The 27,201-nt window shown below is 55.0% G+C and overlaps 2 protein-coding genes across 5 annotated transcripts; both read right to left on the minus strand.

The window, feature by feature from the left end:
* Positions 1 to 130: 130 nt before the first annotated feature.
* Positions 131 to 4,191, minus strand: LOC122368250 (methyl-CpG-binding domain protein 6-like). Of its 4 annotated transcripts, none has more exons than XM_043342000.1 (5): positions 4,034 to 4,191; positions 2,940 to 3,104; positions 2,077 to 2,217; positions 992 to 1,561; positions 131 to 648 (listed from the first exon to the last, which is right to left on the minus strand). In XM_043342000.1, exons 2-5 carry the CDS (start codon positions 3,082 to 3,084, stop codon positions 623 to 625), a joined length of 882 nt encoding a protein of 293 aa, XP_043197935.1. In that variant the 5' UTR covers positions 3,085 to 3,104; positions 4,034 to 4,191; the 3' UTR covers positions 131 to 622. The 4 variants fall into 4 exon arrangements, with proteins under 4 accessions (XP_043197935.1, XP_043197934.1, XP_043197936.1 ...); XM_043341999.1 differs by having other exon boundaries at positions 3,985 to 4,191; XM_043342001.1 differs by having other exon boundaries at positions 2,940 to 3,122; positions 3,985 to 4,191.
* Positions 4,192 to 4,559: 368 nt separating this feature from the next.
* On the minus strand, positions 4,560 to 26,217 carry LOC122368249 (sortilin-related receptor-like; the record flags this gene model as incomplete). Its single annotated transcript, XM_043341997.1, has 27 exons — positions 4,560 to 5,495; positions 6,024 to 6,224; positions 7,384 to 7,577; positions 7,830 to 8,110; positions 8,442 to 8,663; positions 9,016 to 9,332; positions 9,791 to 10,040; positions 10,466 to 10,674; positions 10,994 to 11,196; positions 11,527 to 11,621; positions 12,095 to 12,252; positions 12,598 to 12,798; positions 13,401 to 13,623; positions 13,836 to 14,500; positions 14,809 to 14,992; positions 15,731 to 15,883; positions 17,578 to 17,803; positions 18,161 to 18,393; positions 19,245 to 19,431; positions 20,957 to 21,184; positions 21,765 to 21,957; positions 22,245 to 22,515; positions 22,959 to 23,144; positions 23,480 to 23,696; positions 24,617 to 24,762; positions 25,147 to 25,284; positions 25,984 to 26,217. Coding segments are annotated over 27 exons (5,877 nt in total), but the record flags the coding sequence as incomplete, so codon positions are not given.
* Between the last annotated feature and the right edge of the window lie 984 nt (positions 26,218 to 27,201).

Below are 27,201 nucleotides of genomic sequence, written 5' to 3' on the forward strand. Positions count from 1 at the left end.
GTATTCAGTCTGCTACAGGAGTGGAGTACGAGTACCAGATCACTGGTCGACTAGTCCCAGCGCGCGCATCCACGGTATATCGCGCATCCAGCCTTCTATCGTATAACGTTGACGACTCATCAGTCAGGAATTCAGCATTGTCTTTATATATTTGCAAGTTAACAGTGCAAGATGTGGCAGCGCTAGGGAGCTCTAGAAACACAAATACAAGATAAACACAAACATAAACAAATATCCACATGAGCAGCGTGTGTGTACACTGTGTTTGGCACGTCACTGATATTATAAACGTATGAATAAATGTATGAAAACGTATGACCTACGATAGGACATCGGATTTCGGAAGGCACTTTCTGTCGTTAATGCCTCCGCGGTCGCCGGTCGCCAGTCGCCGCTGGCTTGCATCCGCAAGTCGCACACAAAAGTCGCCATGAGATTTTGTTCAGACACGGTGGACGGCAAAGGTCCATCGACTAAGCACTCAGTTGTTGGTCCACAGCCATAATGGCATAATATTGCTGGTCCACGAAGTGCATCCACTCCGGCTGGATTATGCTGGTCCAGGGAACGCACACACAGGGGCAGAATGGTGCTGGTTCTTGGAAGACAGTCACTGTTCCCACTACCGCATCGATAGGTTCAACGGCTCTGAAACACAAGATAGCAACCGGTGAGCACGGCGGGAGTACAGAGAGGTCGGGAAATGACTGGTGACACTTTCCCTTAATTTAGAAGTTGGTAAGAAACTGCGAAGAATGTGACCAACTAAGACACGATGGCACAATTCATTCATCGCGGTGTCATGGGCGTAACGCTGAAAGACCTGGGCCATAAATCCCTTGTCCCCCACCCAACCGTGTGGGACAGACACGACACACACCACTTGAGTAAAGGACGTTTTTCCAGAGTAAATATAAACAGACCTCGCGACCAGCGGCGTAATCTGCCCATACCGCTATTAGATACCCCACTGCATTGATCCAGCACTCACCATCCATAGTTCGGCTGTAGTCGAGCGCGGCGGAGCACCGGCCGGAGGCCGCGTGCGCCGGCCTCGGCCGCCCGGTCACGGACCGAAGAGCTCCTCCTCCTCCGGCCAGCCGTGCCAGCAGCAGCGGTGACGGCGGCGCGGCGCTCGGCTCGGTCAGGTGGTACACAGGGCTGTCAGCTGGCCGCGGCGCCGTCCGGGGCGGCGGTGTTGGCAGTGTGGGCGCTGCGAGCCGCTCGGGACCCGCCAGCAGCGCGTCGATACCGTGCACCAGGGGGTGCCGGTCCGGCGCTGGGGCGGGACCCGACTGCGCGCCGCGCTGGGAGAGCCGGCGGACGGCGTCGGCCAGCCGGTCAGTACGCCGGGCGGGGCAGCCGGCCGGGGTGGGAGTGACAGCCGGAGGGGCGGCGCCGCACGGTCGGCGGCCCAGCCGGCGCGGGCAGACGGCTGGCGGACCGTCACCGGCCGGACGCCGGCTCCTTCGGCCACTGAACAGCGCGCCCGCCGGCTTCCTGCCCGGGTTCGTCTGCTTCCGTCCGGCCAGCCGCCACCGGCGCGGTGAGCGGAGCACCGCTGGGGGAAAACGGAGCATGTGAGAGGGACGGAGAACCGCTGAGGGTAAACATAGCACTGCTAAGAGGGAAATAGGACAACTCAGTAACAGGGTAAATAGATCACCGTGAGCGGAAATGAGCACCGTGAGGGGAACACAGCACCGGGAGGGAACGGAGCAGGGGGAAAACTGGCTATGGAATACTGCTGAGAGGGGTGCGATGTACCGTGAGGGGGGCTAGAGCACCGTGAGAAGGGACGGGACACTGCTGAGGGGAAACAGAGCTGCTGGGGTAGCAGGTAGCGACAATGTAACGGTAATAACGTTTCATTCTCCAAAACGGAACGGCAGTCGTTACAATGCTTCAAACGAGACACGTCCACGACAAACGGTGTATGTAAACGGATATCATAACAAAATTGATTGACGAATATAGTTATGTAGAGATAGTCCATTGTGCAGCATTGCCAGATAAAATTTTTCTTCTCTAGAGGCCGCAGAATGAAAGGCATCGTGCGTGTCCCGTCGTACTTACCCTGGAAACCGTGGACCTCGCCGAGCGGGGCCGTTACCGTCACCGTAGGCCAGGCCGGCTTTTTGGCCAGCGCCACCCAGCGGGCGGGCCGCTCCCTCAGCTGCGCCGGCGAGTGGGACAGCTCCAGCAACACGTCACCGTCTGGGGGAGGGGGAGTCAGAGGTGAGGTTGGGGAGAGGTAAGGTCGCAGTCCGGTTGACAGGACACAACTGACCGGGACCTGTCGGTATAGCGCGGTGAGACATGGACTATGGTCACAGCCACCCGCACAACCCGTCATGAATGTCCTATATGTGTGGTCTAATGAATAAGGCGTCTGTCTCGTAATCCGGTGGCGGCGAATTAAAAGCCAGAGCAGCCACGTCGTTTGAACCACGTTCCTATACATATTCAGCCAGCTGGCAACTGGCGAGAGAGGGCAACACTAGACCCGGGAAAGCCTTGTCGCCATTTGCTGGCAGTACATTCAACTGTTGATCAAAATTATCACCCTGAACCGGCACAGGCAAGGTAGGGTGATGGGTCCATGGTGGAAGTGCCATTCGCAACATGCACCACTTAGCATGGCACCTGGGCCCAGTGCCAACAATTCATCAATTCAGACTAAGGCTATTAAGAAAAAAATGTTACACAATCTAATATCAGTGCTGTGTGCTAAACCTACTTATCAGTTGAATTGAGCTTCTATAAATCGAGAAAATACAGGTAAATCACCAGTAGCTCCAGCTTCACAGAGGCACTCAACCAATCTAAAAAATTGTCATTTGCCCTAACAACGAGTGCCAGCAAGTATTGTGTGTCATCCAGCAACTTTGTGTGCTGGGGATAGCAGCACAGGCACAGCAGCTGATTGATATACATACCACGGCCAAAGAAGGAGAGTCGGCCACCAGATGCCTTTTGAGCCAGAGGAGGTACGTCTGGCTCCGAGAGAGGAGGGGAGAGAGCAGCAAAAGGTGCAGGCAGTAGTGGTGTCTGGGGCCGCGCCGGCCCTGCTGGCGCCGTCATGATGGTTGCGTCCACAGCATCTACCAGAAACAAAGAAGCTGCTTTGGGTCACCGAAGAAACTGGTAAGTACAACAAAAAAATATTTGTTCCTCTCAAACATAGAAATGGCAGTTAGCAGTTATAGCCACTTAAACTCAAAAACTTGTCAAGTCCAAACCAAAATATCTACAAAGCAATAGGTAGTGAGCAATAATTCTAGCTTATCAGAATGAAAGACAAATGAACCTTTTTACCTATGTATATCAACAAGTACCTGAATAAGCAAATCAAAAAAGCCTGTCTCGACTCTCACTGGGGTGATGCATCCTTTGACATCCCAGTCCAAGATTCGGACGCCGGTGAAAACAGAGCGCGGGAGGGCTTATTAGTCACGTAACATTTGGAGATTCTCCCCGTGGGCCTTCTACATGCTACACGTCACCTGTAAATTTCACGAACCTTGATCAAATCACCCCAGGCGCCCTGTTTTCACCGTCGTCCCAAGATTCATGACTGTCTCTAGTAAGGAGCTCGATGAGATCAGATCCCTATAGGCCTAATAGGCCTCGAAATTCTGTATTGGTAAGGTAAGGTAAGGTAAAAAACCAGCACTAGCCATCATCATGACACAGGTAAAAATACGCACTGGTGCCTGGCGCCTTGCGGCAGGTGGCGGTGTTTGTCCTTTCCCTTTGCATTGGCTCAAGGGACAACTTTAAAGCCTATCAAACAATTTTGAACAAATAAATAAATTAAAGCAGTGCAGTATTTAATGCAACAAGCTATAAACAGGAAGATGTGTAGTTATCCCATGACAACGGCAATTGTGATGCTGACAAATGGCTATGCTGATGTTGGGGACGAAGTGGAAGTTACAAGTAGGTTATAGGCACCTTCCAATAAAAATATGAAATACCTACCTATCAAAACAACGGCATCATTTTTCAAAATGTATAACAATTCAATTACCTAGTACTTTATTCCAACCAAATTCCAACAAATTCCAACAATACAGCGACCCCGAACCGAGAACACTTGTAGCCCACGAAGGCAACAGAAAATGTTCATCAATAACGGCGATCGTCGCTAGCGCGCGAGAAACGCAGCAACAGCACAATATTTACCAATCAAATTGCTTACTTTTGTACTGCTTTGGGAATCTCCACATATATTAGGAAGCTAGTACAGAAATAATGAAATTGGTGCGCAGGCTTCGCTACTAACTCGTTGCAAGTAAATTGCTATGTAGTCACGGTAGTCAATGCAGTCAGAAATTTTGCCACCTCCCTGCAACCTTTTCCTCCGTATTTGTTCCTACGATAACTTAAAAAAAAAAAAACAGGCATGGGCAGCCCCTCAGTCTCAGTGGTGCTCCGTACCATAAGGCGGACAGCGGACTACACATTTCGGTCTAGATTCTAGACCGTTCTAAGGTGTAACGCCTCAGTGTCAATTATACCTATGTGCCGCTATAATCTATATCGATGACATTTCATTCAATTCTCCCGAACCGGTAAGTGTATTTATTAACCAACTTGATTAACACACGTGAGCAATGAGTACATGTGAAGTTGATATCACTCGCGCCTCTCGCCAGTGCAGTGTGGACCCATTCAGGGTTTGGTAAAATTTTCCAGCGAAATTCTAACATGCGCTAATACACGGGAGCGGCAAAACTGGGCTACATGCTACCGCCAAGAGACCGCCGATACACAGGGCGGCCAATAAATACACACAACGCAATACACCAAGATATCACACAGTATAGGGCTCGCTAAGACACCCACCCGCCTGTTCACAAATAACTCGGCACCGGACCATCACCGGTGACCGCACCGCTAGTCAGGGCGGGACGCGCCGCTCCCGAGGACCAGAACGGCGATAGGAACGGAGACAGCAGGGTGGCCAGTGGACGCCGTGTTCCCTCCAACACTCTGAAGACACTGAACACACAGTGACACCGGCGCTGGCGGACTGAGCCGCTACAGGTACCGAAAAGTGAACACTCAGCGTGAACCACGACAGCCCAGTTGCATCGGTCGGTTTCTCGGAGATCCGTGCGCCCCGGTGCAGGCTTGTAGGATCCATTCACTCCGCCGTATCGCCAAGGAGTTCTAGTTTCTATCACTCTGGCCACCGCCAGGCTTTCAGACGACTTCACGTCCCTCACGTATCCCTCGGAGCGTCGTCTTTGGCGAGGGTAATGCCTGGCCGACCCGTCACCGGGCCGCACCCGTCTCTAATACTACGGTCCGACCCACTCGCTCACTGCGCGACCGGCACCGGCCGGCTCTGTTACTGATCACAGGGCGCCAGGGCGCCGGGGCGCCGTTTGGGCGCCGGGGCGCCGGGGCGCAGTTTGGGCGCCGTTATGCCACCACCAGTGGCTCGTCGTCGGAGAAGCCGCGGATCACCGGTGCCTCGTCATCCTCTGTCGGCGGAAAGTTGGAGGGCGTTAGACGCGTCAAGGACAAACACAACCACACGATGACAGATGGCCACACTATCAGGCCTAACACTCCGGCAACAATCTCAGTAATAGGTCGGTGAAAAGAACTTTAGGGTGCAAATGGCGAGCAGTCAAAAAGACAGTGCAGCTCAGCACTTCTGTTTGACTGGATGTGTTGCACTGTTGTACGAGCTCCAGTCAGCACAAAATATCGAGGCGCATTGTGAACACGAGATCACTAGAATGCAGCGTCAGTTGAGAGCTGGAAACCCACATTGACTGACAACAGGACCGTTACCGTGTTCAGCAACAATACGGTCTGAGCACCCTGGCTGGGGCAACGATAAAACAAATCCAAACCATCGCAGTACGGCATGACGAGACAAAAAAGCATATCGGCCCAGGCAACATCCCAGACAGAAGCAATGACAAAAAAAAACTGACGCTACACCTGGACAGCATCGATAAAACCAGCGCAGGGCGCCAGTCTCACATTATAGCGACTCTCACCTAGTCCGTCGCCGTTGGTGAATCGCGCCGCCGTCGGCCGAGCACTATAGTGGGTCGACACAAACGCCAGGAACCGATGCCGCAGCCGGCGGTGGCGGTACACGAACACGACCACAGCGGTCGTGAGCAGCACCAGCAGCAGCAGCACCGGCACCAGGACGGACACCAGGTGGTGCTTCTTGATCACCACAGAGTCCTCGCCTGGCGGGGAGAGCGGCGGCACCAGTCAGTGGAGGGCGGGAGAGGGCTCGGTCGAATAGCAGGACACATGGCAGCACTGCCGTCAGTGGCGAGCGAAGAATCATGGTGTCACGTAGGCTCGGACATCCAAGGCATACCTGGCTCCCGCTTGATTGGCTCTGGCCCAATAGTAACGCCTTTTGTTATGGACAATTCAACTGCATTTCGCGTTAAAATAAACATTTGGAGACTGTAGGTCAGGGTAGGAACACTGTTATGCTCCATGGTGTATTAACTACATCTCACTGACTCAGGGCCACTGACTACGACTGACTGGGACGCGCATGTGTCCGAGCTCAGTCGCCGATGCACGGGTCTCCTAATTGGCCTCTCCCATGTCCGCCACTACCTCCCCGACGGTGTCACCAAGACACTAGTGGTGGCTCTCGTCATGTCACGGATCCAGTACTGTCTCTCCGTATTTGGTAATGGTAGCCAAAAGAACTTCGATCGCATTCAGAAAATTCTTAACTTTGCCGCTAGAGTCATTTTCGGTCGCCGTAAATTTGATCATGTCTCCCATCTCCGGGACCAACTCGGCTGGATGGCACCTAAAACAATGGCTGAATACCATACCCTTATCACGGCGCACAAGGCCATCCAGAGAGGTGAACCCGAGGAGATCGCGACCCTATTTTCCAAAAATTCCCAAACACGAGCAAGGTCTACTCGCCAAGACCACCTTTTCCACTTACCGCGACCCCGACTAGAGACCGGAAAACGTAGATTCGCCTACCGTGCCGCGGCGCTCCTAAATACTCTCCCCCTCGAGCTAACGCAGTTGCCTCCAGCCAGATTTGCCCGTGCTGTAAAAAAGGGGCTTAAGCCTAGCCAGAGTAGCCATAGTAGCTAGCCTCATGACTCTTGGACTATGAAAGGCAAACGAGTCTGTGTGTACATAGTTATGAACGCGGCTTCGTGCTGGTTACACCAAGTATGTGCGTGTTCGGCGTTCGCGTTGTGTATTTCGTATCCGTAAGTGTGTGCGTTTTCTTGTGTAGGTACCTATTTCTTGTGTTATCTTCAACCAGCTCGGACTCGGAGTGTAATCGCCACGCCGATTGTGGATTGCTCTTGATTGTCAATACATACATATACATACATACATACTACATCTCACCTGGCGGCGTGTGGAAGCTCTCCACCTCTGATGGCAGCGAGCGGTGGCCGTCACTGGTCACCAGCTGCACGGCCGCGTAATACGTGGTGTCCGGCTGCAGCGTGTGTGTCACGAAGCGGCTCTCGCGCACCGTCTTACCAGTGCTGTTCCACACGGCGGCCACAGAAGGCGCCACGAACACCTCGTAAGAGTACCTGGTGAAGAGAAGACAGAGGTCAGGGGACAGCCAGAGAACGGTGAAAAGTCACAAACACCTCGTAAGAGTATCTGATGGAGGGACAGGTCATTGGACAGTCAGAGGGACGGAGAGGCACAAATACCTCTTGTACCACCTGATGGATAAAAGACACAGGTTAGGGGATAGAATACAGTCAAGACAGCGGCGGATCGCCAGCTCGCTCCACATCAGTCACCGCTTCCGTCCCTATCGGCCTACCGACACTCACTTGACATAATCCATATCCGCCGGCAGCCGGCGCTCCTTCCAGTAGAGTGTGACGGTGCCGTTTCGCTCAATGATCGGCCTGAGCTGGTGGGGCCCGGGAATGGGCGGTGCCGCGTATATCACGGGTGGCGCCGGCACAGCGTCTGTCGCCGTCGTCCGTACCGACACCGAGTAGCGAGCGCCATACGAGGCCGGCAGGTCGTGCCACAGCAGGTGCTCAGACGTGGTGGGACGCACAGAGCGCTCCACCTTGCCCGGGCCGCCCAGCTCCGTGGCGGTGATCTGCCGAGCGTCAGTCGCACCGGGTCAGGTCAGGTCAGGTAAGGCCAAGTTAAGTAATTGTGCAGCATAGACAAATTGAGCATACATCGTGCAATAGTATGTCAACACCAACCTTTCATTATCTGACCAAAAGGAAACAATCTAATGGACCATAAGTAATTCATTGAACAAGTCGAACAAGTAAAGTGACGACAGCTACAAAACAGCACCAAGATAGGCGAGTCCCCGCCGCCCATCCCCCCGGCCTGTCTCCTCCCCTCTGCTGCCCATCTCTTGGCATACCCCCGCACCACATTTCCCCTCCCTCCTGCCCCTGCCGCCGACCACTCACGTTGTATCCGACGGGCCGCTCCACCACTGAACAGCTGGCCTCCCACCTGACACGCATCATGAGCGTCAGACCGCGCTGCGTCTGTACGGTGACGTTTTTGGGCGGCGCGTGCGCGTCAAACTTGGTACGGACGCGGCCGATCTCTGAGGGCAGCCCGGTACCGTCCGGTCCGACCACAGCTACCAGTAGCAGGTAGTCCTCGCAGGCCATCAGACCCGTTGCCTGGGGGCAGAACAGGCACAGTCAAAGGGGCAGCATGGGATTGGGAAGACTAGCAGACAAGGTAAGCGCGGGACAACCAGGGGGGGGGGGCAGAACAGGCCCCGTCAGAGCGGCGTCCAGAAGGCAGAATACGCACGGTCAGAGCGGTCAACTGGAAACGGAACAGGCGCGGTCAGAGCGGTTAGAGGTCAGACAGATACCTGGGGCCAACAGTCACAAAGTGCGTCACCTACGTCAGAACAGCCACGGACCGCGAGCACGAGCCACTGCAGCACCGGAGAGGGGTAGGGAGTCATGGGAAGATAGCCACCCGTGACAGAGCGCCGTGCGGAGCGCTCCTCTGACAACCCACCTGAGTGGAGGTCTCCACAGTGCGCTGGCGCACGCCGCCCTCATACAGCTGCTCCATCGAGGTGCCCCAGAACACGCCGTACTGAAGCGGCATGGCCGAGCCGCCGGCGGCGCCGGCACTGCCCTCTGTCGGCGGCGGCTGCCAGCTGAGCTTCACCAGTGTGCCGCTATGAGGCGACAGCTCGGCGGTGAAATTGGCCACGGCAGCCAGCTGGCGGCCGCCCGTGGTCGCCACTGTCACGTACTCGGGGCCCGTGAAGCGGCCGCGGTAGCCGCGGGCCACGATCTCGTACCGGGTGCCCGGCGACAGGCCCGTCACTGTCGGCACAGGGAGGGGAGGGGAGGGTCACTATCGGCGAACCGGTCACTGGCAGTGGATGGGGAGGGAGGTAGGTCAAAGGAAGTCGTTGGTAGACACCCCAGGCACGGGACCGTCTGACTTTCACAACAGCAGAGGGCGAGGACTGAGGAGTCTGGATGATGGAGCTAGACGAATACTGAATAGAAGAAAAAGCAAAAAGGTATCAAATTGAAGCTGCATACAACCGAAACAATATAACCAGTCCACACAAAACATAAGTGAAGTGTTGCGAGCTCCTAGGGCGGCGCTCAGGTCATCTTGCCATTCTTAACCCTCTCCCCCTTCTCTGACGACTACATTCATTGGTTGTTTCACTCCACCCCTCCTCCCGTATACCTCCCTCCCGTGCAAGCTGCAGCTGAAACAAATTGTCCCTAGTGCCCCCTTCGTCCCCAAGCTTGCTCCCCCTACTCACACTCCAGCTGATGTGTATCCCCCTCGACTCGCTCCTCTCCTGCGGGCACCAGTCGGTTGTCTGCCGGTCGGTAGGTCACCAGTACTCCCGCAGCCGACGGCAGCGGCTGCCAGCGCACCGTCAGGCCATGTCCGTCCGCAGCCGGCACCGCGCGGAACTCGCTCAGCGGAGCGATCACGGCGTCCGCATCGAACACGACTGACGCAGAGTGGGAGCGCTCGCTCAGCATGGCAGAGTTCTCCGCCTGGACCTGGTGAGACGGGGGGAAAGACGGAGGAGTCAGAAGGTTACAGGAGAGCGCCGTGAGATAGACAGAGGGGTCAGATATGTCACATAAAGACAGTCAAAGCCAGACGGCGGTCTAGCACGATTCAACTCTGATTTCCTTTAATTCCCACCGTTGTCAGTCCTGCCGAGACACCGGAGCACGGTAAGACATTCTCGCCACCCTGTCTGCCAGATTTACCTTCCCTCCAGGGAAAAGCCGGCTCAGTCCGTTCGAGGCTACTGACACAAAGGAGTACTGGAAATCTATCCCACTCACAAAGAAAGTCGACTGCCCGCCACTGTCTTTCAAGGCCACTCACAAAGGAGTACTTATTGCCTCGTTGAAATCCTATCGCACTCACAAAGAAGGAGTACTCGACAACAGTCTGGAAAGTCTATCCCACTCACAAAGAAGGAGTACTCGACGCCCGGCTGGAAGTCGAGCACCACGGTGAAGTTGGTGTGGCGCGTGATGAACATCTGCGGCGGCTGCGGCGGCGTCAGTGACAGCCGGTAGTTGAGCAGACGGCCGTTCAGGTGTTTGGGCGGCCGCCACGAGACGCGGATCGAGTGGTGGTCCAGCTGAGTAGCGTTCACACGCCACGGAGGTGACGGCTCTGCCGGGGCGAGAGGGAGTGTGGTGAAGTTACCATGGTGGCGGCGAGGGTTCTACGGGGACGTCCAGAAACCCCATCGGCAAGTCAATAAGGTCAAAGCATCGTCGAACTCGACAGAACATTGTATAAACCGTCGAAGACCAGAGCAGCCCGGGAACATGTCAATTGTCTAATAAATGTTCGTAATTTCTCCGATCATTCAAGGCTACCCTAACCTACCAACAATGCGATGTAACTATTAAATGATACGCTCAGCGCTCACCTCTACCACACTCCATCTCGGGTCCCGGCGCCCACTCTCCCTCTCCTCCCCACTCACTGGCACTGGCAGTCCTCTGGCTGATGTACTGACTCGCCGGGAACACGTCCGGCCGTCCCTCAGCACGTACAAACACGGTGATGTTGTACCAAGTGTAGGGCTCCAGATGTTCGAACGTAAACTCGGGCTCTGCCACCCAGGTCATGTTGAGCCAGTGGCATGGCTGACCGGGCTGGTACACGGCGCATATTGATGGCAGGAACCTGCAGAGAAAGAACGGCAGAGAGGGTCACAGCTGGTAAGCAAGGCGCATAGTGACGGCAGGACTCTGCAGACTGCAGAGTCCGCAGACACAAGGGCAAAGGCGGCCAGACTAGTAATTGTGAGCAGAAGTTATCATTGGTATACGATGTCGGCGCCAGGGTCACCGAATCAACCAATTTCAGAAATCCTTGTAACATACTAACGTTTATTCCAATATTCAGTCGTAGACTCTATTGTCACTCTGCGTTATCGTCTCCCCACTGCAGCGAGATCCAGACACCCCTCCCCACTGTGGACGCCGGACGACTGCAGCCACGCGCCTGTCTCACCTGAGTCTGGTGAGGGCGGCGGCGCCACGAGCGTTCGTCTGCCACCGCACTGTCAGAGAGCTGTTGGACACCTCGTCCAGTGTGTAGCTGACCACCTGAAGGCGGCAGAGGTCGGGGTGAGGCGCACACAGCGATACACAGAAAAAAAAATCAGGGGAGAAACGAGCGGAGAGGCGTCATAAGAAAAATTGACTTCACGGCAAGAGATACAACACAGCAAAGCAGGATTGCGTCACCAAAAGTCCAGAGTACCATCTGGCGATGCTTGAATAATATCAACGCTCGGCTAAATTATCTCGCTCACATCACTTGCCTTTACCCACTCTTACCACTTCAACAAACAGAAATACACGTACCCTGGCTCAACCAGCCCCATGGTATGATATTCTCTACCGTGCCCGGACTGCGCCCCTCACGTGCACAGTCGAGCTAGTCCCGTCAGTCAGGCGAGCCGGTTCGTCAAGTCACCCAGCCGGCCTCATAAGATCAGTCAGTCAGGTCAGTCAGTGCCTTGGTAAATCCGCCCCCATAGGTTAGCCCCCTACCTCTAATCCCCCGCTCCGCATACCTGGAAGACGGTGCTGTCGTCTCGGCAATTGACCTCGTCATAGCCATCGACACAGTCTCGGTGTCCGTCGCAGTACTTGTAGTAGGGCAGGCAGGTGTGGAAGTCGCAGCGGAAGTCCCCAGAGGGACAGGTGAAGGGCTGCACCGTGGTGCCGCCCTCTGTCGAAAGGCAACGACGGAGGGCGGTCAGTTACAGTGCGAACATAGTGCACACGGCAGCGGCAGTGAAAACCGCCGGTCGGTATTGAGGAAAGCTGCCTAGTGACTACAACGTGAATACATGGCTCACCCTACCAGAGTGTCCCATCCTACCCGATCAGCTTGAAGCTTCCCCATTTCACTTATCCGAGCACCCCCCCCCCCCTCCCCCCACATGCACACACCTACCTGAGTGGCCCACCTTATCCGAGCACCCCCCCCCCCCGCCCCTCCCCACACCTACCTGAGTGGCCCACCTTAACCGAGCAGCCCCCCCCCCCCTTACTCGAACAGACCCGTACTTACCCGAGTGGCAGGCCTCCTCGTCCGAGTTGTCGGCGCAGTCCTGCCGTCCGTCGCAGACCCTCTCTCGGCCGATACACTCTCCGGAGAGCAGACAGCGGTAGTGGTCGTGGCCGCAGCCGGCGTGCGCACAGTCGGCCTCGTCCTCCCCGCCCGGGCAGTCGCGGTCGCCATCACAGAGCCAGGCCGACCAGATACATTTGCCTGCCACAAAGTCATAGCGACCGTCACACAGCGTCGACCGTCACCTGACCGGTACACAGCCACGCAGACCAGATGCACTTGCCTGTCATATAGACATAATTATTGTCACACAGCGCAGATCGTCACACACCAACGCCGACCGTCACAGAGACGCGCCGACCAGATACATTTGCCTGTCACAAAGTCACACATACCGTCACATTACACACCGATCGTCATACAGCCATGCAGACCAGATGCACTTGCCTGTCACAGTCATAAGTCCGTCACACAACCAAAGTTCATGACGGGTGACGTCGAAGACCGTACTATAGCCGTTATCTAACACGATCAACTGCAGGCCAGAATCAAATGATAACGGTATCCGAATATCGTGTACCATGACAGCTCCTCCGCTGCGCAGGGATGCGCGCTGCCCCTACTCCAAACTTCAGCAACGTTTCGTCGAGTAAGACCTGACCTCCTGTCCCTATTCCGGTCCCGGTGAGTCCATTTCGGGCAGTTCCTTTCACAGGTCTTTTCTGCATACGGCGCACAGAGGGGTACAACCCTTTCCAAATCCTCACCACCCTTCTTCCCCGCCGCCCCGCCCCCGCCCTCACCGGAGTCGCAGCGGAAGTGGCTGGCCGAGCAGGTGGTCGGAGCGACCGGCGGCGGCGGCGAGCCCGTGGCCGGCCGCTCGGTGCCGCTGTCACAGCCGCGCTCGTCGCTGTTGTCGCCACAATCGTCGGCGCCGTCGCACTTCCACCAGACGGGGATGCAGCGTCCGTTGTCGCAGCGCAGCAGGTGGCCGCTGGAGCTGCCGCACTGGCCGGTCGGCGGGGCCTGGGGAGCGGACAGCGGTAAAAGAAATGGTCAGAGCTGGGACACAGACCACAGAGGACACGGACCAGAGAGGACACTGATCAGAGCAGTCACATATCAGAGAGGGCACAAACTAGACAGCAGTCAACATGAATCCAGTACCGTGCGATACCATGGGGTTATAGATCAAGCGGCATGATACCGTGGGTAACGTTGCCCCAGCTCTGCCGTACCGTGGGGAATGTGGGCACGGCCGGCTCGGTGGTCGGCGCCGCCGTGGTGGTGGCGTCTCCGCAGCCCTCCTCATCCGAGTTGTCGCCGCAGTCGTTCTGGTTGTCACAGCGCCATTTGCTCTGAATGCAGCGCTTGTTGGCGCACTGCCACTGCCAGCTGGGGCAGGTGTGGTTGGCGCAGCGCGTCGGGTCCTCGTCCTCCCCATCAGGACACTCTGCCGTGCCGTCACACACCCAGGCCGGCGGCAGGCACTGGCTGGACGACCGGCAGGCGAAGCTTGGCGGCTCGCAGGGCGGCGGCGCCGGCGTGGCGCAGCCCTGCTCGTCAGAGTTGTCGCGGCAGTCGTCCTCCCCGTCACACCGATACTGGGCCCGCACGCAGCGGCCGCTGTCACAGCGGAACTCTGCCTTCGTGCAGTTGGGGTACTGGCAGTCGCGCTCGTCCGAGCCGTCCTGGCAGTCGTCCTCAAAGTCGCACCGCCACGAGCCGGTGATGCACCGGCCGTTGTCGCAGCGGAACTGGAGCGGCGCGCACGTGGAAGTGCCGCAGCCGGCCTCGTCCGAGCCGTCGCCACAATCGTCATCGCCGTCGCAGATCCAGTCGCGGTTGATACATAACTTGCTGGTGGCGCACGTGAAGAAGCCCTCCGGACACACGAGGTTCACTGCAACACGTGAAACGGATGCATAAATGCACGATCAAAATAGCGAAATTGCGGAAGTCATACAAATTTTCTAGAGACCGTATTCTTTTTTTCTCCAAATGAGTAGGCAAAATAGCATATAAAACACTGCCTCTGTGCCATAAAACTCAGCAAAAGTAATTAGGTAGATACGTACACACTTATGAATAATATACCAGGGCGCTATGCGTGAGCGATTTTTCAACACATTTTACACTTAACTGTTCCTTGCCAGGTTACTATCAGCGTGCTGCGCGGACCCGCGATCCTCGGCCGTGCGGCGCGCTCACCTGACGGACAGGTTCCGTTGGCGAAGGGCGTGCCACCACCGGGACAGAGGCACTTGTCGCCCTGCCCGCTCAGTCCGTCCGGGCAGAGACAGCGGTGCCGGCCGGCCGGCCGCGGCGTACAGATCCAGGGGCAGCTGGTGTTGGTACAGCCGCTGACACCCTCCTGGGACTGCTGGCCGTACACCTGGTGAGGGGAACAGGGAGATGTCACCGATGTCACCGATGGAGACATGGGCAGGCAGACGTCACATACATACACGCAGTACCTTGCGTTTTTAAACCGCAACCGCAAAAACGTTTTGCGTTTTTTTCACCGCAAAACGCCGTTTTTTGCAGCGTTTTGCGGTTTGCGGCGGCCGGCCGTTTTTTGCGGCGTTTTGCGATTGCCAGCGGCCGGCCGTTATTTGCGATAACGACGGCACAAATGTGCGATTTGTGTCCACTCCTGTGGTATGAGGACACAGAGCAGCACGTCACCATGACTAACCACCCGTACGCCGACACAAAGCGCGTGACATAGCACAGAGCACAGCTGTTAGTTCTACAAAATAAGTCCTCTCCGTATGCGGGCAGGTGGCGCCCGAGTAGCGCTCAGGCGCTAACTGCTCACTGGTGACCTGCATACGACGAGGACTTATTTTGTAGACTTACTTTACGTGACACAGCATAGCAGGTGAAACAGGACATCATAGCAAGGACAAGGTACTGCTCCCGCTGCAACTCGTGAACATACCAGTCTAAGACTACCCTAAAAAAGCACAATTATTCACTGACAGTAGAACAATTGTTATATCAGAAGATAGCATATTAGAACGAAATTTATCGCCCAGCCAATATTTTACTGCCCAAATTTCCAGACCAGTAATCCGGCCTGTCCTTCAGACAGCAGCTCACCGCACCACCCATCCAGTGGAGGCCGTACCTGGACGCTGACCACGTTCGGCATGCCCTCCAGCACCTTGACGATCCGCTTTGGCTCCAGTTTGTCCGACATGAGTACACTCTCGATGCGCCAGTCGTTCCAGAACATCATATCCTTGTAAACGGCGATCGAGAACGGGTGGCCGCTGTACTCCTGTGGAGAGCACGGGACAGCCGCGGGGTCAGTTATGACGCTCAGAGAGCGGGTGGCTGCTGTACATACTCACTTTGGGGAGCAGGGGACAGGCGGGGGTCAGTAACGCTCAGAGCTGCGGGTGGCCGCTGTACTCCTGTGTAAGGCAGGGGACGGCGGGGTGTGTAACCTTAGAGAGTGGGTGGCCGCCTGTACTCCCGTGGGGAGTAGGGAGCGGGGAGTTAGTAGGATTCAGTCAGGGGGTCAGTAGGGGGGCGGGAGTCATCATGGAGCAGGGGAGTCAGAAGGAAATGCTGGGGGAAGTCAGTAGTGCTCAGAAAGCGGGTGTCTGCAGCAGCTGCTGTATAACTCTTGTAGAGAGCACGGGGCAGGAGGGGTCAGGCTGCAAGGCTCAGGATAGATGTGGGATACTTTAACACGCGCACTGCAGGGGGGGGGGGTTGTTTTCAACCCCCCCCCCTGTGGTTTTTCGCAAATTGCGAGAAAACGGCGGCGCGTAGCGCCGCCAAATTTTGCATACCTGTTCTCACAACTTTTGCACACCTTGAGTAAAAATTTTGACCCCAGGTGACCTATGGTCAGGTCACCAGGTCAGGTCAAGTGACCCTACCTCGAAACGTAAATTTCGAAGTTTGCAATCCCACCAAGCCCACAGTTGTTGAGATATGATCTTGAAACCCACAGGAAATAGTAAAGTCATCACGAGCTACAACTTGTATATCTCGGAATTTTTATATCGATGACCTAAGGTCAGGTCATTTTTGCGACCGGCCCATTATAAGTCAATGGGAAAAATTTCAACTTACTCTGAATGCCATCCTATGACTTCAATACGCTCAGGATCATAGTATTACAGGTCCTTGTTGGTGATTTCACCGAAACATATCACTTATGACCTTTGGAAGGTGATCTCCAGGTCATCTTAGGTCACCTGAGGTCACCAGCGGTTTTTCTTCAATAACTTGAGATTGAGTAGAGATAGAGACTCCGTTCGACGTTTATCGTGTTTTTCTCGTCAATGCGGATCGAATGATATGCAACATGACCTATTTCGGTCAGGTCATGACCTTGACCTGAGGTCAAATTTTCAACTTGACCTTTCGAGGTCATATTATACATATCATATTATATGTATATCATTCGATGCGCCTTGACGAGCTAAGAACGATGGCGTTCGAATCGATCCTCTGTCTTGTGTGCAAGACAAGTTATTCAAGAAAAACTACCGCGAAATTCCTGTTGTGAAAATCGTAACATTTTGTCTTCGGTGACCTCTGGTGACCTCGTTTTTGACCTGACCCAAAAATGATCTTAGTATTTCTTGTCGATCTCATCTTAACCTATCCAACGCCGTTTACCGCTTGTCGCTACGTTGCGCCGTTTTTGAGATCTCAGGGGGGGGTTGTTTTCAATCCCCCCCCCTGCAGTTCGTGTTCGGCTCAGACCCGCTGCAGTGCGCGTGTTAATTTCAGAATATGGACAGAGCTTTGACAGCTGTCGCCCTTGCCTGACGCAATAATCTAACAGCTCAAACTGGCATACGAGTTTTCTATCACATTGTGTGACCCGAGAACTAAAAGATATGCTCTGAACAACGCTCTTAACTCTCTGCCCCCCCCCCCCCCGGCATCCCGTGCGTCCCTTTCCGACCGTCCTGTCATGTCTCATGACCTCCCTTCCCGCGCGTCACTGACCGTCTTGTCCTGCAGTATTTTGCGGTTGGAGCCGTCCAGGTCTGCCGAGGCGATGTAGTCTAGATTAGCATCCACCCAGTAGAGCCGGTCGGTGGAGTAGTCGATACACACACCGTTCGGCCACACCACCTGGCCGCGGCCCGTGATCTGTTTCGGCTCCGTGCCGTCCATGAAGGCGCGGTAAATGCCCGGAGACGTCTGTGACCAGTCCGTCCAGAACATGTACCTGGGGGAGAGGGACAGAAGCGCCGAGTTGAATACATGAGAAAATAGTCTTCGACCACAATTATGACTGGGTCACCTTCAGAAGCATATCATGATACAATTACTGGAGTGAACCTCTAACGAAGCATCTTACCACCCGTCACTGGGGTGAAGCTGACCCGCCTACGTCCCCTGCTGCCGTACAGTTAACCTACTCGCCCTTCGGTTAGTAGAGCGGCAGGCCCCTACACAACGCCATGGTTGTAGTGTATCCTGTCTCACCATTTGGTGGGGCGTACTACTACCCATCCTTTGATGGGACGGAGCGTCAGGTCCCTGTTCCCCCGTGGTCCTTTGGCGAGGTGCCACGCCCACTTACCCCTTGGTGGGATGGAGCGCCAGGCCGCGCGGGTTCTCCAGCACGCTCCTGTCGAGCAGTGTGGTGCGCAGGTGACCGGCGTGCCGCACGGCCGGACGCAGCAGCTGAATGGTCGCCGTGTCCGACTCAGTGAGATACAGGTTACCCGTGGTCCAGTCGAGCGCCAGGGACTCCACTGTAGACGCGTTGTGGTTGAGGACAACTTCCTGACCGGAGCCGTCCATACACTGACGCTGCGGGCGAACAGACGGGCTCAGATTTCATGACGGTTATTTATTTATTTATTTATTTATTTATTTATTTATTTATTTATTTATTTATTTATTTTTGTTGGGTTAGGCCCTTTCGGTCCAATGGGCATTTCAGAGCCGGGAGGATGATAGGATATAGGGGGAGACAATGGTCTGGGCAGGCACCCTAGTGAGTCAACGGGGCTGAGTCCGTCCAGAGGACACGCCACCCAGCCCCAAGGCACTCACTGCACCCGGCTACGGGGTGCGCTCCCTGGGGAGCAGCGGTGCCGCTCCAAGGGAGCAGCCCGCATGAGATAACGTTGTCTGTCCAGCCCGGAGGGCGGTTGCGGCGTGGAGGAGAAGGATTTCAGTATCCTGAGGATAGAAGCACGGAACGGTGATGGCAGTTATAGGGGCGGACGGAGGTCAAATGTCACAGGAGACGGGCTGGGGGCCGGACAGACGGGATATAACGTCACGGCCGTTATCGGGGCGAACGGACGAACGGATGGAAAGATGTCACTACGGTAAGGGCGGTCACAATGAAAGTACCGGTAGATCCGACTCGTCATAACGAACATCGCCAACCAGGTGACAATGACAGTTTAAACACGGACCCAGCCAAGGAGACTTGACTTCAATTTGAAACCAATACGTTTGCAGCACGTTCAACCCTGGCTCCTCATCAGATCAATGTTATCAACTAGGCCTCCCTATCAAAAGCCAGCACCACCAGCAAACCTTTCGCACCTCCGCCCCCCCCCCCCTCAAACACACTCCCAGCGTCACTCCAGATTCCAATCCCTCCATAAAATCCACCCGTCCCTTCCGTCCCACACCCGGACACCCACCATGACGTGTTTGAAGGCGGTGTCGGACCAGTACAGGCAGCCCGTCCGCTTGTCGTACTCGACAGCCACCACGTTAGCGATACCAGTGAGGGGAGCGGGCGTCGGCGCTACGCCACTCTCGACATCCTTCAGGGGCAGTCGGAGGATGGCATCTCGGCGAGCCAGCAGCAGAAAGTCGGAGATCTCACTGGGGACACAGAGCAGTGGCAGTTAGAAAGGGAGAGCGAGGGAGGACGAGGGAGAGCGAGGAAGGCCGGGAGACGGAGAGAAGTGGAATGACATGTAACCATAGAGGATGGCATAGGGGACGGAGAAGGCGCAAGAGAACACGAGAGACGAGAGAGGGTAGTGGGACATAATGATATCATAATGATATAACTCATATAAGGAAGAAATGGTCCGGAAAACAGAAATTGGCAATTACGGAGATGTCGAGCTGCCGCTTGATGGTTCTGTCTGTACTGACTACTGACAGTGAACAATCTTTGAACAGTCTAGTCTTTGAAGCTACCACAGAAAGGCAGACACGGCTGCGTAAGTGGATATGTTAACCCTCGCATGTGTGCGGCGTTTGCCAGCTTCTAATGTGTAGGGGGGGGGTCGGTTGGACCCCCCCCCCTTGCCGTTTGGCCCCTGATCGAGCTAGAGCTTCGCGGAAAAAACGAGCGTGTTGCCCGTGACGAGAGGAAGCCGATGATACCCAATTTTAAGGTCCTAGGTCATTGGTTGACCTTCCAGGTCAGGTCAATGACCCAAAGTCGGGAAAATCGGGACCTGTTAGAAAGTCGTAAAGTGTGGCTGCTAAGGGGTTTTTCGGGGTGCTGATCACGAATATCGTGTTAGTTTTGATCACAGATGATGTCTTGAAGCATTTAGACCAGGTCGGGTCAGGTCAGGTCAGGTCAACCAGTAGGCGTCGTGACGGGTATTCGTAGTACGTGTCAACCGCCTCTGACAGCTTCGTAACATGTTACGAAGTCACCAAAACTACTTCGTAAATGTTCAAATGGTTGCTAAATTCGAATTCAGCTAAAAAAAACTAGCCTAGAAACATGTAAAACTCGAAAAAGTGACCCGAGGTCACCCGAGGTCATCAAAGGTCAATGACCTGACCTGACCTTCAGGTGACCTTGACACACACACGGGAGTAACATCAAATCACATGTTTGAACGTTTGAAACCACGAAAAGCTTGCAAACACGCGGCTAGTGCGAGCCGACATACGCGAAATCGCGATTCCGGCCAAACATGGTCTCGGAAAAGAGGTCACAGGTCAAAGGTCATTTGGGTCAGGGTCATGAAATTTTCAGGGTAGGTGTAAAATTGATCAATGCGAGGGTACTGAAAGTTTCGTCGCGATCGGCCGCTTTTTACGCGAGTTATTCGCGAAAAACCATGGGGGGGGGGTCCATCCGACCCCCCCCCTACACATGCGAGGGTTAAATGTGCAGAAAAGGTTAGACCATATCATCTGATCATACCTCACTGCAATGTCGATGAAAAGGCTCATCATCAACGTCCATAAGTCAAGACACTGCATGGCAGCTTAGAGAAACACCAGCTGTCAAACTAAAAAAAGGCCGTAGTATGCGGCGGAGCCCTAATATAATAGCTCAGCGGCTAACTATCAACAGAAAACAGACAACAGACAAGCCAGCCGACACCATTACCCGTCAACGCCGAGTGCCGGCTAGCCGTCTCCCTTCCCTCACCTGACCGGGCAGGGCCGCGGGTCGGGCTCAAACAGCACAGCCGCCACGGGTCCCGGCTGGCACGTGTCGCCAGGCACGCGCACGAAGCCCCGCGACACGTTGTAGTAGGAGCCCTCGGGACACTGGGTGGGGTCGAAGGCGGGCGGAAGTCGGGCCACCTCTGGGTCTCGGACGCAGGTGGCCGTCCGACCTGTAGCGCCCACGGCTGACTCCTTGTATCCAAAGTCGCTGCCGAGAGGGGAGGGAGGTGAGCCAGGACTGTCAGAGAAACCCCGATCACAGCCAGTCAGCAAGGTAGAAAATCAAGTTAAACATCGCCAGAGCAGGTCTACAAGAATACAAATCGAGAATCGTATAGACACAACAATCCGGAACAAAAAATACTACCACCTGAGACAATGTGCCCAAGCTCGTCTGTTTTGACCACAAACAGCTCACGTCATGGCTGTTGACTTCCTTATCCGAAAACAAGTGATAACATCGTATCGAACTCATTTCGTAGCAACTATCAACCAGCGTGTTATCGCCTAAACCACAGACCAAACACTGCCAGCCTCAGCAGCCACATCGACAGGCCTAAAAATCACACCTATCAGCTCGATCCCGTCCCGGCCCGGTGGCGGCCGGGACACCTCGTGATCCGTGATTCTTCCCACGGAGCTGACCCTTCGAAGCCGCACCTGTGATCACTCCAATAAGCGCTCACCACAGTCCTAGTTATCCCCTTCTCACAGACCTAAACACAAGTAGTGACCCTGACACGTAATACACAACCACACCCCTTTGAACCCTCCCGTAGCTAACTCACCACTCGTAGTCGTCTCTCAGGCAGGCGCAGTTTTCCACAGAGACCAGTGGCTCGCGGCCGCCCTCCCCGATGTAACAGCGCTGGTGCGGCAGTCGGCGTCGGTACGTCTCCTTTCGACCCAGCAGACAGCCGCGGCCCGACGAGCGGCCGCGCGGTGTCCACAGCTTGTAGTCGTCCTGCGTGCAGTTGTGTCCTGCGCAGGACACACGCTAGGTCAGGAAATGTGAAAGAGGTAGGCAGCATTTACAGGGAGGCAGGGCGAGGCTGCAGCTTTGTTAGGGCGGCTGGGTAATTAATGGCCTGCAGAGGACATAATGGTAAGCTGGTGTTAATGGTTTCCATTCGACGCACGTCATTAATAAACGCTTAATAAAAGCTTTAAAAAATCTACACATTCAAAGCTGGGTAAGTATAAAACATAACACGTTCCAAACCCTGTTGCCCAGACCAACTCGGACGAGTCCACTTTGCGCCACTCACTGAACTGGGACCTCAGGTCGACGCGGACCGAGATCCAGCCGCTGCGGTCCATGCGCGCGCAGAAGATGAGGAACACGGTGCCGGAGCCACCCGACTCCGTCAGCAGACTGTACACCTTCACCTCGTCCGTGAAGAACAGGTGGCGGCCCCACGTCATGCCTTCGTCGAGCGAGTAGAGCAGTTCGCGTGTGCCTCCTTCGCTGTAGCGCCGCACGGCCACGATCAGGCCGCCGTGGTCACCGAACGCGTACAGAAACTGGCCGCGTAGCACCTGAGGTAGGGGAAGGAGGAGCAAAGGTTAGAGAGATACCCGCTGAACGTGTACAGGAACCGACCGCGCAGAACCTGCGGCGGAAGGAAGGGGCAGATAGAGGCAGAACAGAGGTCAGGAAGAAACTCCCGACTGCACTTTGTAGAAACATCCGATACCATCACCGTCAGTGTATGAAACCGTCAGGATGTCAAAAAGTGGTTTACTCCAGCAGTAGAAACTAAAAAACCAAGCAAGGTAGATTTCCTTCGATCGGACTTCTGCAACGAGTATCACATCCACACATTGTGTTCCTTTCCAGCTCCCATGCCGAGCTCAACCATCTCGTGTCATGCACACAGCCTGAGCTGTCTATAAACCCTTCCCCTTTCCTGACTCTTCTCCTTCTTTTCCCGCACCTAGCCGACCCGTCCGCTCCTATCACCTCCCGTCCCTATCCTCACCTGCCGCCACGTAGCGCCGGCGTCGCGGCTGAGCACGATCGACGGGTGGCCTTTGAGCGAGTCGCCGATGACGCCGGTGGCCATCACCAGCCCGACGGCCGACGAAGACGACAGCACCGGAATGTACTTGGTGCCCGGGTACAGGTTGGTCATCTCCTGGGAGATGTGCAGCGAACAGTTCTCCGCCTGCGGAGGGGAAGAGACGGCGATAACGGGCGTCAGAAAGTAGGAAATGGAAGTCAAAAGACAAAACAATCAGCAACGGCCGAGATTCGAGAAACAGTTCAAGACAAGTATGCGGTAAGAAAATTGAAATAGCCAAACACAGATAGTATAGACTTTGGCACTAAGTACGTTCATGAATGCATAACTCTACCGTACCACCCTGAAGCAAACACAGCATGGATTGCGCCGACGCGACAAATTCGTGCCGACGCGGATGTTTTTATACCGTCACCTACTCTTCGCAGTGGATAGGCACGTCCTACAGTAGGTATGACGTGTGTCGACTCGTTACCCACCTTCTCGCAGTGTATCGGCACACCAGTGGCATCAACTGTCGGCGGGGACACCGGCTGCCAGCGGCCGCCCTTATCGAACGTGATGAGCGTCAGTACGTGCTCGGGACCCAGCCGGCTGGCCTGCTGGCCGTCATAGTCGGGAGGCAGCCGCGACGCCAGGTAGATGCCACGCAGGCCGCTCACACGGTGGACGTCCACAAAGTCGCCGCCCACCACACTGCCGGGGAGACAGGGAGCTGGTCAGGGAGACGGGAGAGAGAAGGGCAAATGGTCAAGGGAGAATATGTGGGGACAGTCGATCCGTAGCATGGCTAGAGCAGGTATGACAGATCGGCGCAACAAACACTCCATATGTTTTTCCATCAGTAGGCACGTCAGTATGTATCCTTGTCAGTTAGGTATTAGTAAAGTAGCCTTGAGTAGGCATGCCCGCGGTCTGTCTGCAAATTAGGGTGCGCCAAAGGGCGGGTGGACAAGTGAAGCATGTCCTAGAAAAAGCTGTTATTCGTCTCAAAACAAGGATTCGCTTAGAATTCGTGAGGATGATTCACGAAAAACACGTGACACGTGACACGTGACGAAACACGTGACGAATATTCGCTGCTGTACGCAGTTGCAAATCGTGAACAAAACATGCACCCGAGGCGAGTGAATGGCTGCAGCTACAGCCGAGCCCGGTAAAAACAGACCACAGCGCCCCAGTACCAAGCCGCGTCAGCGACCGTTAGGTACCCGCGGTAGGTGACTGTACGCCGCTTCTGCACTGTGACTCACGCTGTGAGCGCAATCAGGTGTTACAACATATGTCGACGGCTGCCGCAGCTCGCGTGTCGAAAAACACCACCGGGCACGAAACCAATTTGCGGCATCGATACATCAAACCGACGGGTGTATTAGTTCGATCAGGTAAGGCTAGGGCTACTGACGAGCCTTATACAGCAAAAAGGCGAAAGAAAATAGCGATATAATTAGTAGAAAAGATATAAAAAGTATTGGAATACAAATAATATGATAATGAGGTTTTACAGGCACAAGAACAAAGCATCTTGCAAGACATAAGCTACACATGATACCACTGCAATAATACCGATTCGAACCCAAAAGCCCAGCTCCCATCAGCGTCCACCAGTTTCTCACCTGAGCCACGATCCGGCGAACGTCTTTCCGGTGCTGTGCGTGAGAACGTTCTCCAGTGAGAGTGAGAAGCGCACGCCGCGCTTGTCCGGCACGGCCGACACGTACAAGCTGGACGAGGTGGCGTTGTGGATGACGGCCACCATTACCTGACGGTAGATGACGGTAGTCAGTACATAGGGGCTAGGACGCTACTACGATACAATCACTGCAGTTGTTGGTGGTAGTGGTCATTGAGGAAGAGCTGTCAATGACGGTAGGTAATCTAACCATCTTGGGGGTAGAGCTACCACAATGTTTAGCCTAAGATAGTCGAAGGTGGTCGTTGGGATAGGTCTGCCGCAACAGTGAAACCCACCTCTGCAGTAAGAGAGCCGTTCTGATAGCGCTGAACGTACTTTTGAACGTAACTTCGAACGTAATCTGATAACGCCGTCCAAAATGTCCTGTTCCGCTCATTCAGCAGAGTAGCTGCCGAGTGCCATGCCTTCCCCACCAGCACCACCCATCACCTCCGGCGATGATGCGCTCACCTGATCATCACTAACGTCCACCACTTCGTAGTCGATAGCGCGCAGACCGGCCGGGAACTGGGCGTTTGTGAACGGATCCCCGCGGTGGCTAACCCATAGCTGTAGCGTGCCGTCCGACTGGTGCGAGCCCAGCAGTCTCTGCAAGAGAAGGAGGAGTTACCGCAGGAACGCAGAGAGCGACAGCGTGGACGACGAGGCATGGGAGATAGTCAAACGTCCCTCGGTCTCCTAAGTGAATTTCATCCCTCACAAACATTTGAGTTGAGTCATCTAACCGTTGAAGCTCACCAGTTTACTCGAGCAAGAAAAAAACATTTGCTGAGCGCGATAAATTTAATCGGCACCTTTACGAACATCTAGTAATCTAATGAGCATCTAGCTATGATCATCTAGCCCACGCAGACGAACCAACAGTTCGTCACGTGACCGGAACCCTAACGTCGTAGAGGGGGCTGCACTCCACTGGGTGTGTCAGCTCGCCTCCACCGAGCCAAAAGTCAACAATGACAGACAGCGTGGTACTACAGCGCACTAAAGCGGACCGCCGCGCCCGGACCGCGCTCTATGAGTCAAGACATCGAAGAATGACACAGAATAGCTGTCGATTACGCAATACGCGCATCCCGCGTGTATGCCATCTCACTGTCTACCTACCTCCCCAAAAATCAGCCATCTCCCCGTCCCGTCCCATGGTGACCTAGTGTTCTTCCTCTCTCTCTCTGTCCCTTCAGCATCTCCCTTCACCCCCTCTATCTCTCCCCTTCAGCATATCCCTTCACCACCTCTCTCTTCCCTTCAGCATGTCCCTTCACCCCCTCTCTCCCCTTCAGCACTCACCACCCGGCGGACGGCGAACCGGAAGTCCTCTTTGATGGTGAACTTTTCCACATCCTCTGCCACTGTGGTGTAGTTGAGGAAGAGACCGGTGGACGAGCGGACCACGCCCGGCCGTTCCGGCTGCCTCCGGTGCACGTACAGCACGGCCGGGTCGGCGGCCGCGTCCCACGTGTACGACGCCACGTACTGCTCCACCACGTGCCACGAGGCGCCGAACGTGTCGCTGGCCCATAGCTGAGGGTAGGGGGTGAGGTCAGGTGGCGGGGTGTTACTGATGGGTGGGATGACGGACTGTATTGGTTGGGTGAAGGGAAAGAGGAAGGCTGGGTTGTACAGTGTACGCATTGCGCCACGGTCATGATACTGCGGTGGGGTGAGAACCACAGTACAGTGACACATTCGGAAAACCCGCCCCCTTCCCAGCTAACATTGATAGCGGGCTGGCTGCAAAACCATACGAGAGCGGAAGTCATTCAATGGCATGACAAGCGCTGGCGAGTGGCGAGCCTCCACCAAACGGGCAACATACGCATTTCATAGCGAATTACTCACTCAGGGTCTCACTGCTAGGTGTGATAAATGTCAAAGTGCCACACGAATGTCCTAAATTTACAGCCGTAGTGATCGCTAAAAAATCGTAAACCTATCAGGTAATTGAGCAGAATAAAGATACCTTATCATTCATTGGAAATACGATACCCTATCAGAAAGCAGCCAGAAAGTGCTCAACATGCTCTAGCCGTGGACTGCCGTGGTAGGCGACATCACTCAAAATGGACAGACTCATTTAGCCCAATCAGTATCAATCTGACTCCATCGACAGAGCTGGGTCAGATTGACAGCCAAACGGCAGTAAGCGATCAGCAATCGGGCGGGGAGCACGGTGTCAATCAGTGTCAGCGGAATCAATCCGTTTATTGTACGTACTCCAGACAGCTAGCAACAGTGGTGAGCCTGCAGTCAACAGTCGGTAGCGGTATTCTAAGGTCAAGTCTACGGTGCAGCCTGCAGTCGTCTGCAGTCTGACAGTGTTAGCCCGACGCAGTCTTCGTGGATTGTGCGGCCAGTGCACCTGTAAGAAGGGCGTTAGGTACTGCGTCGCGGCACGAGTCACGGGTCCTGTAGACTGTGTGGCCCGTACCAGCTAGTAGGTTAGGTACTGCGCCGCGGTACAAGTAAGGACCCCTGTCTTTGTCCCCCATAGACCGTGCGGCCGGT

The sequence above is a fragment of the Amphibalanus amphitrite genome, unplaced genomic scaffold (assembly GCF_019059575.1).
Source record: "Amphibalanus amphitrite isolate SeventyFive unplaced genomic scaffold, NRLGWU_Aamphi_draft 000934F_arrow, whole genome shotgun sequence".
Lineage (NCBI taxonomy): Eukaryota > Metazoa > Arthropoda > Thecostraca > Balanomorpha > Balanidae > Amphibalanus > Amphibalanus amphitrite.

What these genes read in the sequence shown, in the direction of transcription:
- LOC122368250 (XM_043341998.1), bottom strand. Translation starts at nt 3,762, where the DNA reads ATGCAAAGGGAAAGGACAAACACCGCCACCTGCCGCAAGGCGCCAGGC. An exon ending in ACTCTCCTTCTTTGGCCGTG is followed by an intron (nt 2,218 to 2,939) that starts GTATGTATATCA and finishes CCCCTCCCCCAG; the next exon opens with ACGGTGACGTGTTGCTGGAG. An exon ending in CGAGGTCCACGGTTTCCAGG is followed by an intron (nt 1,562 to 2,076) that starts GTAAGTACGACG and finishes GTTTTCCCCCAG; the next exon opens with CGGTGCTCCGCTCACCGCGC.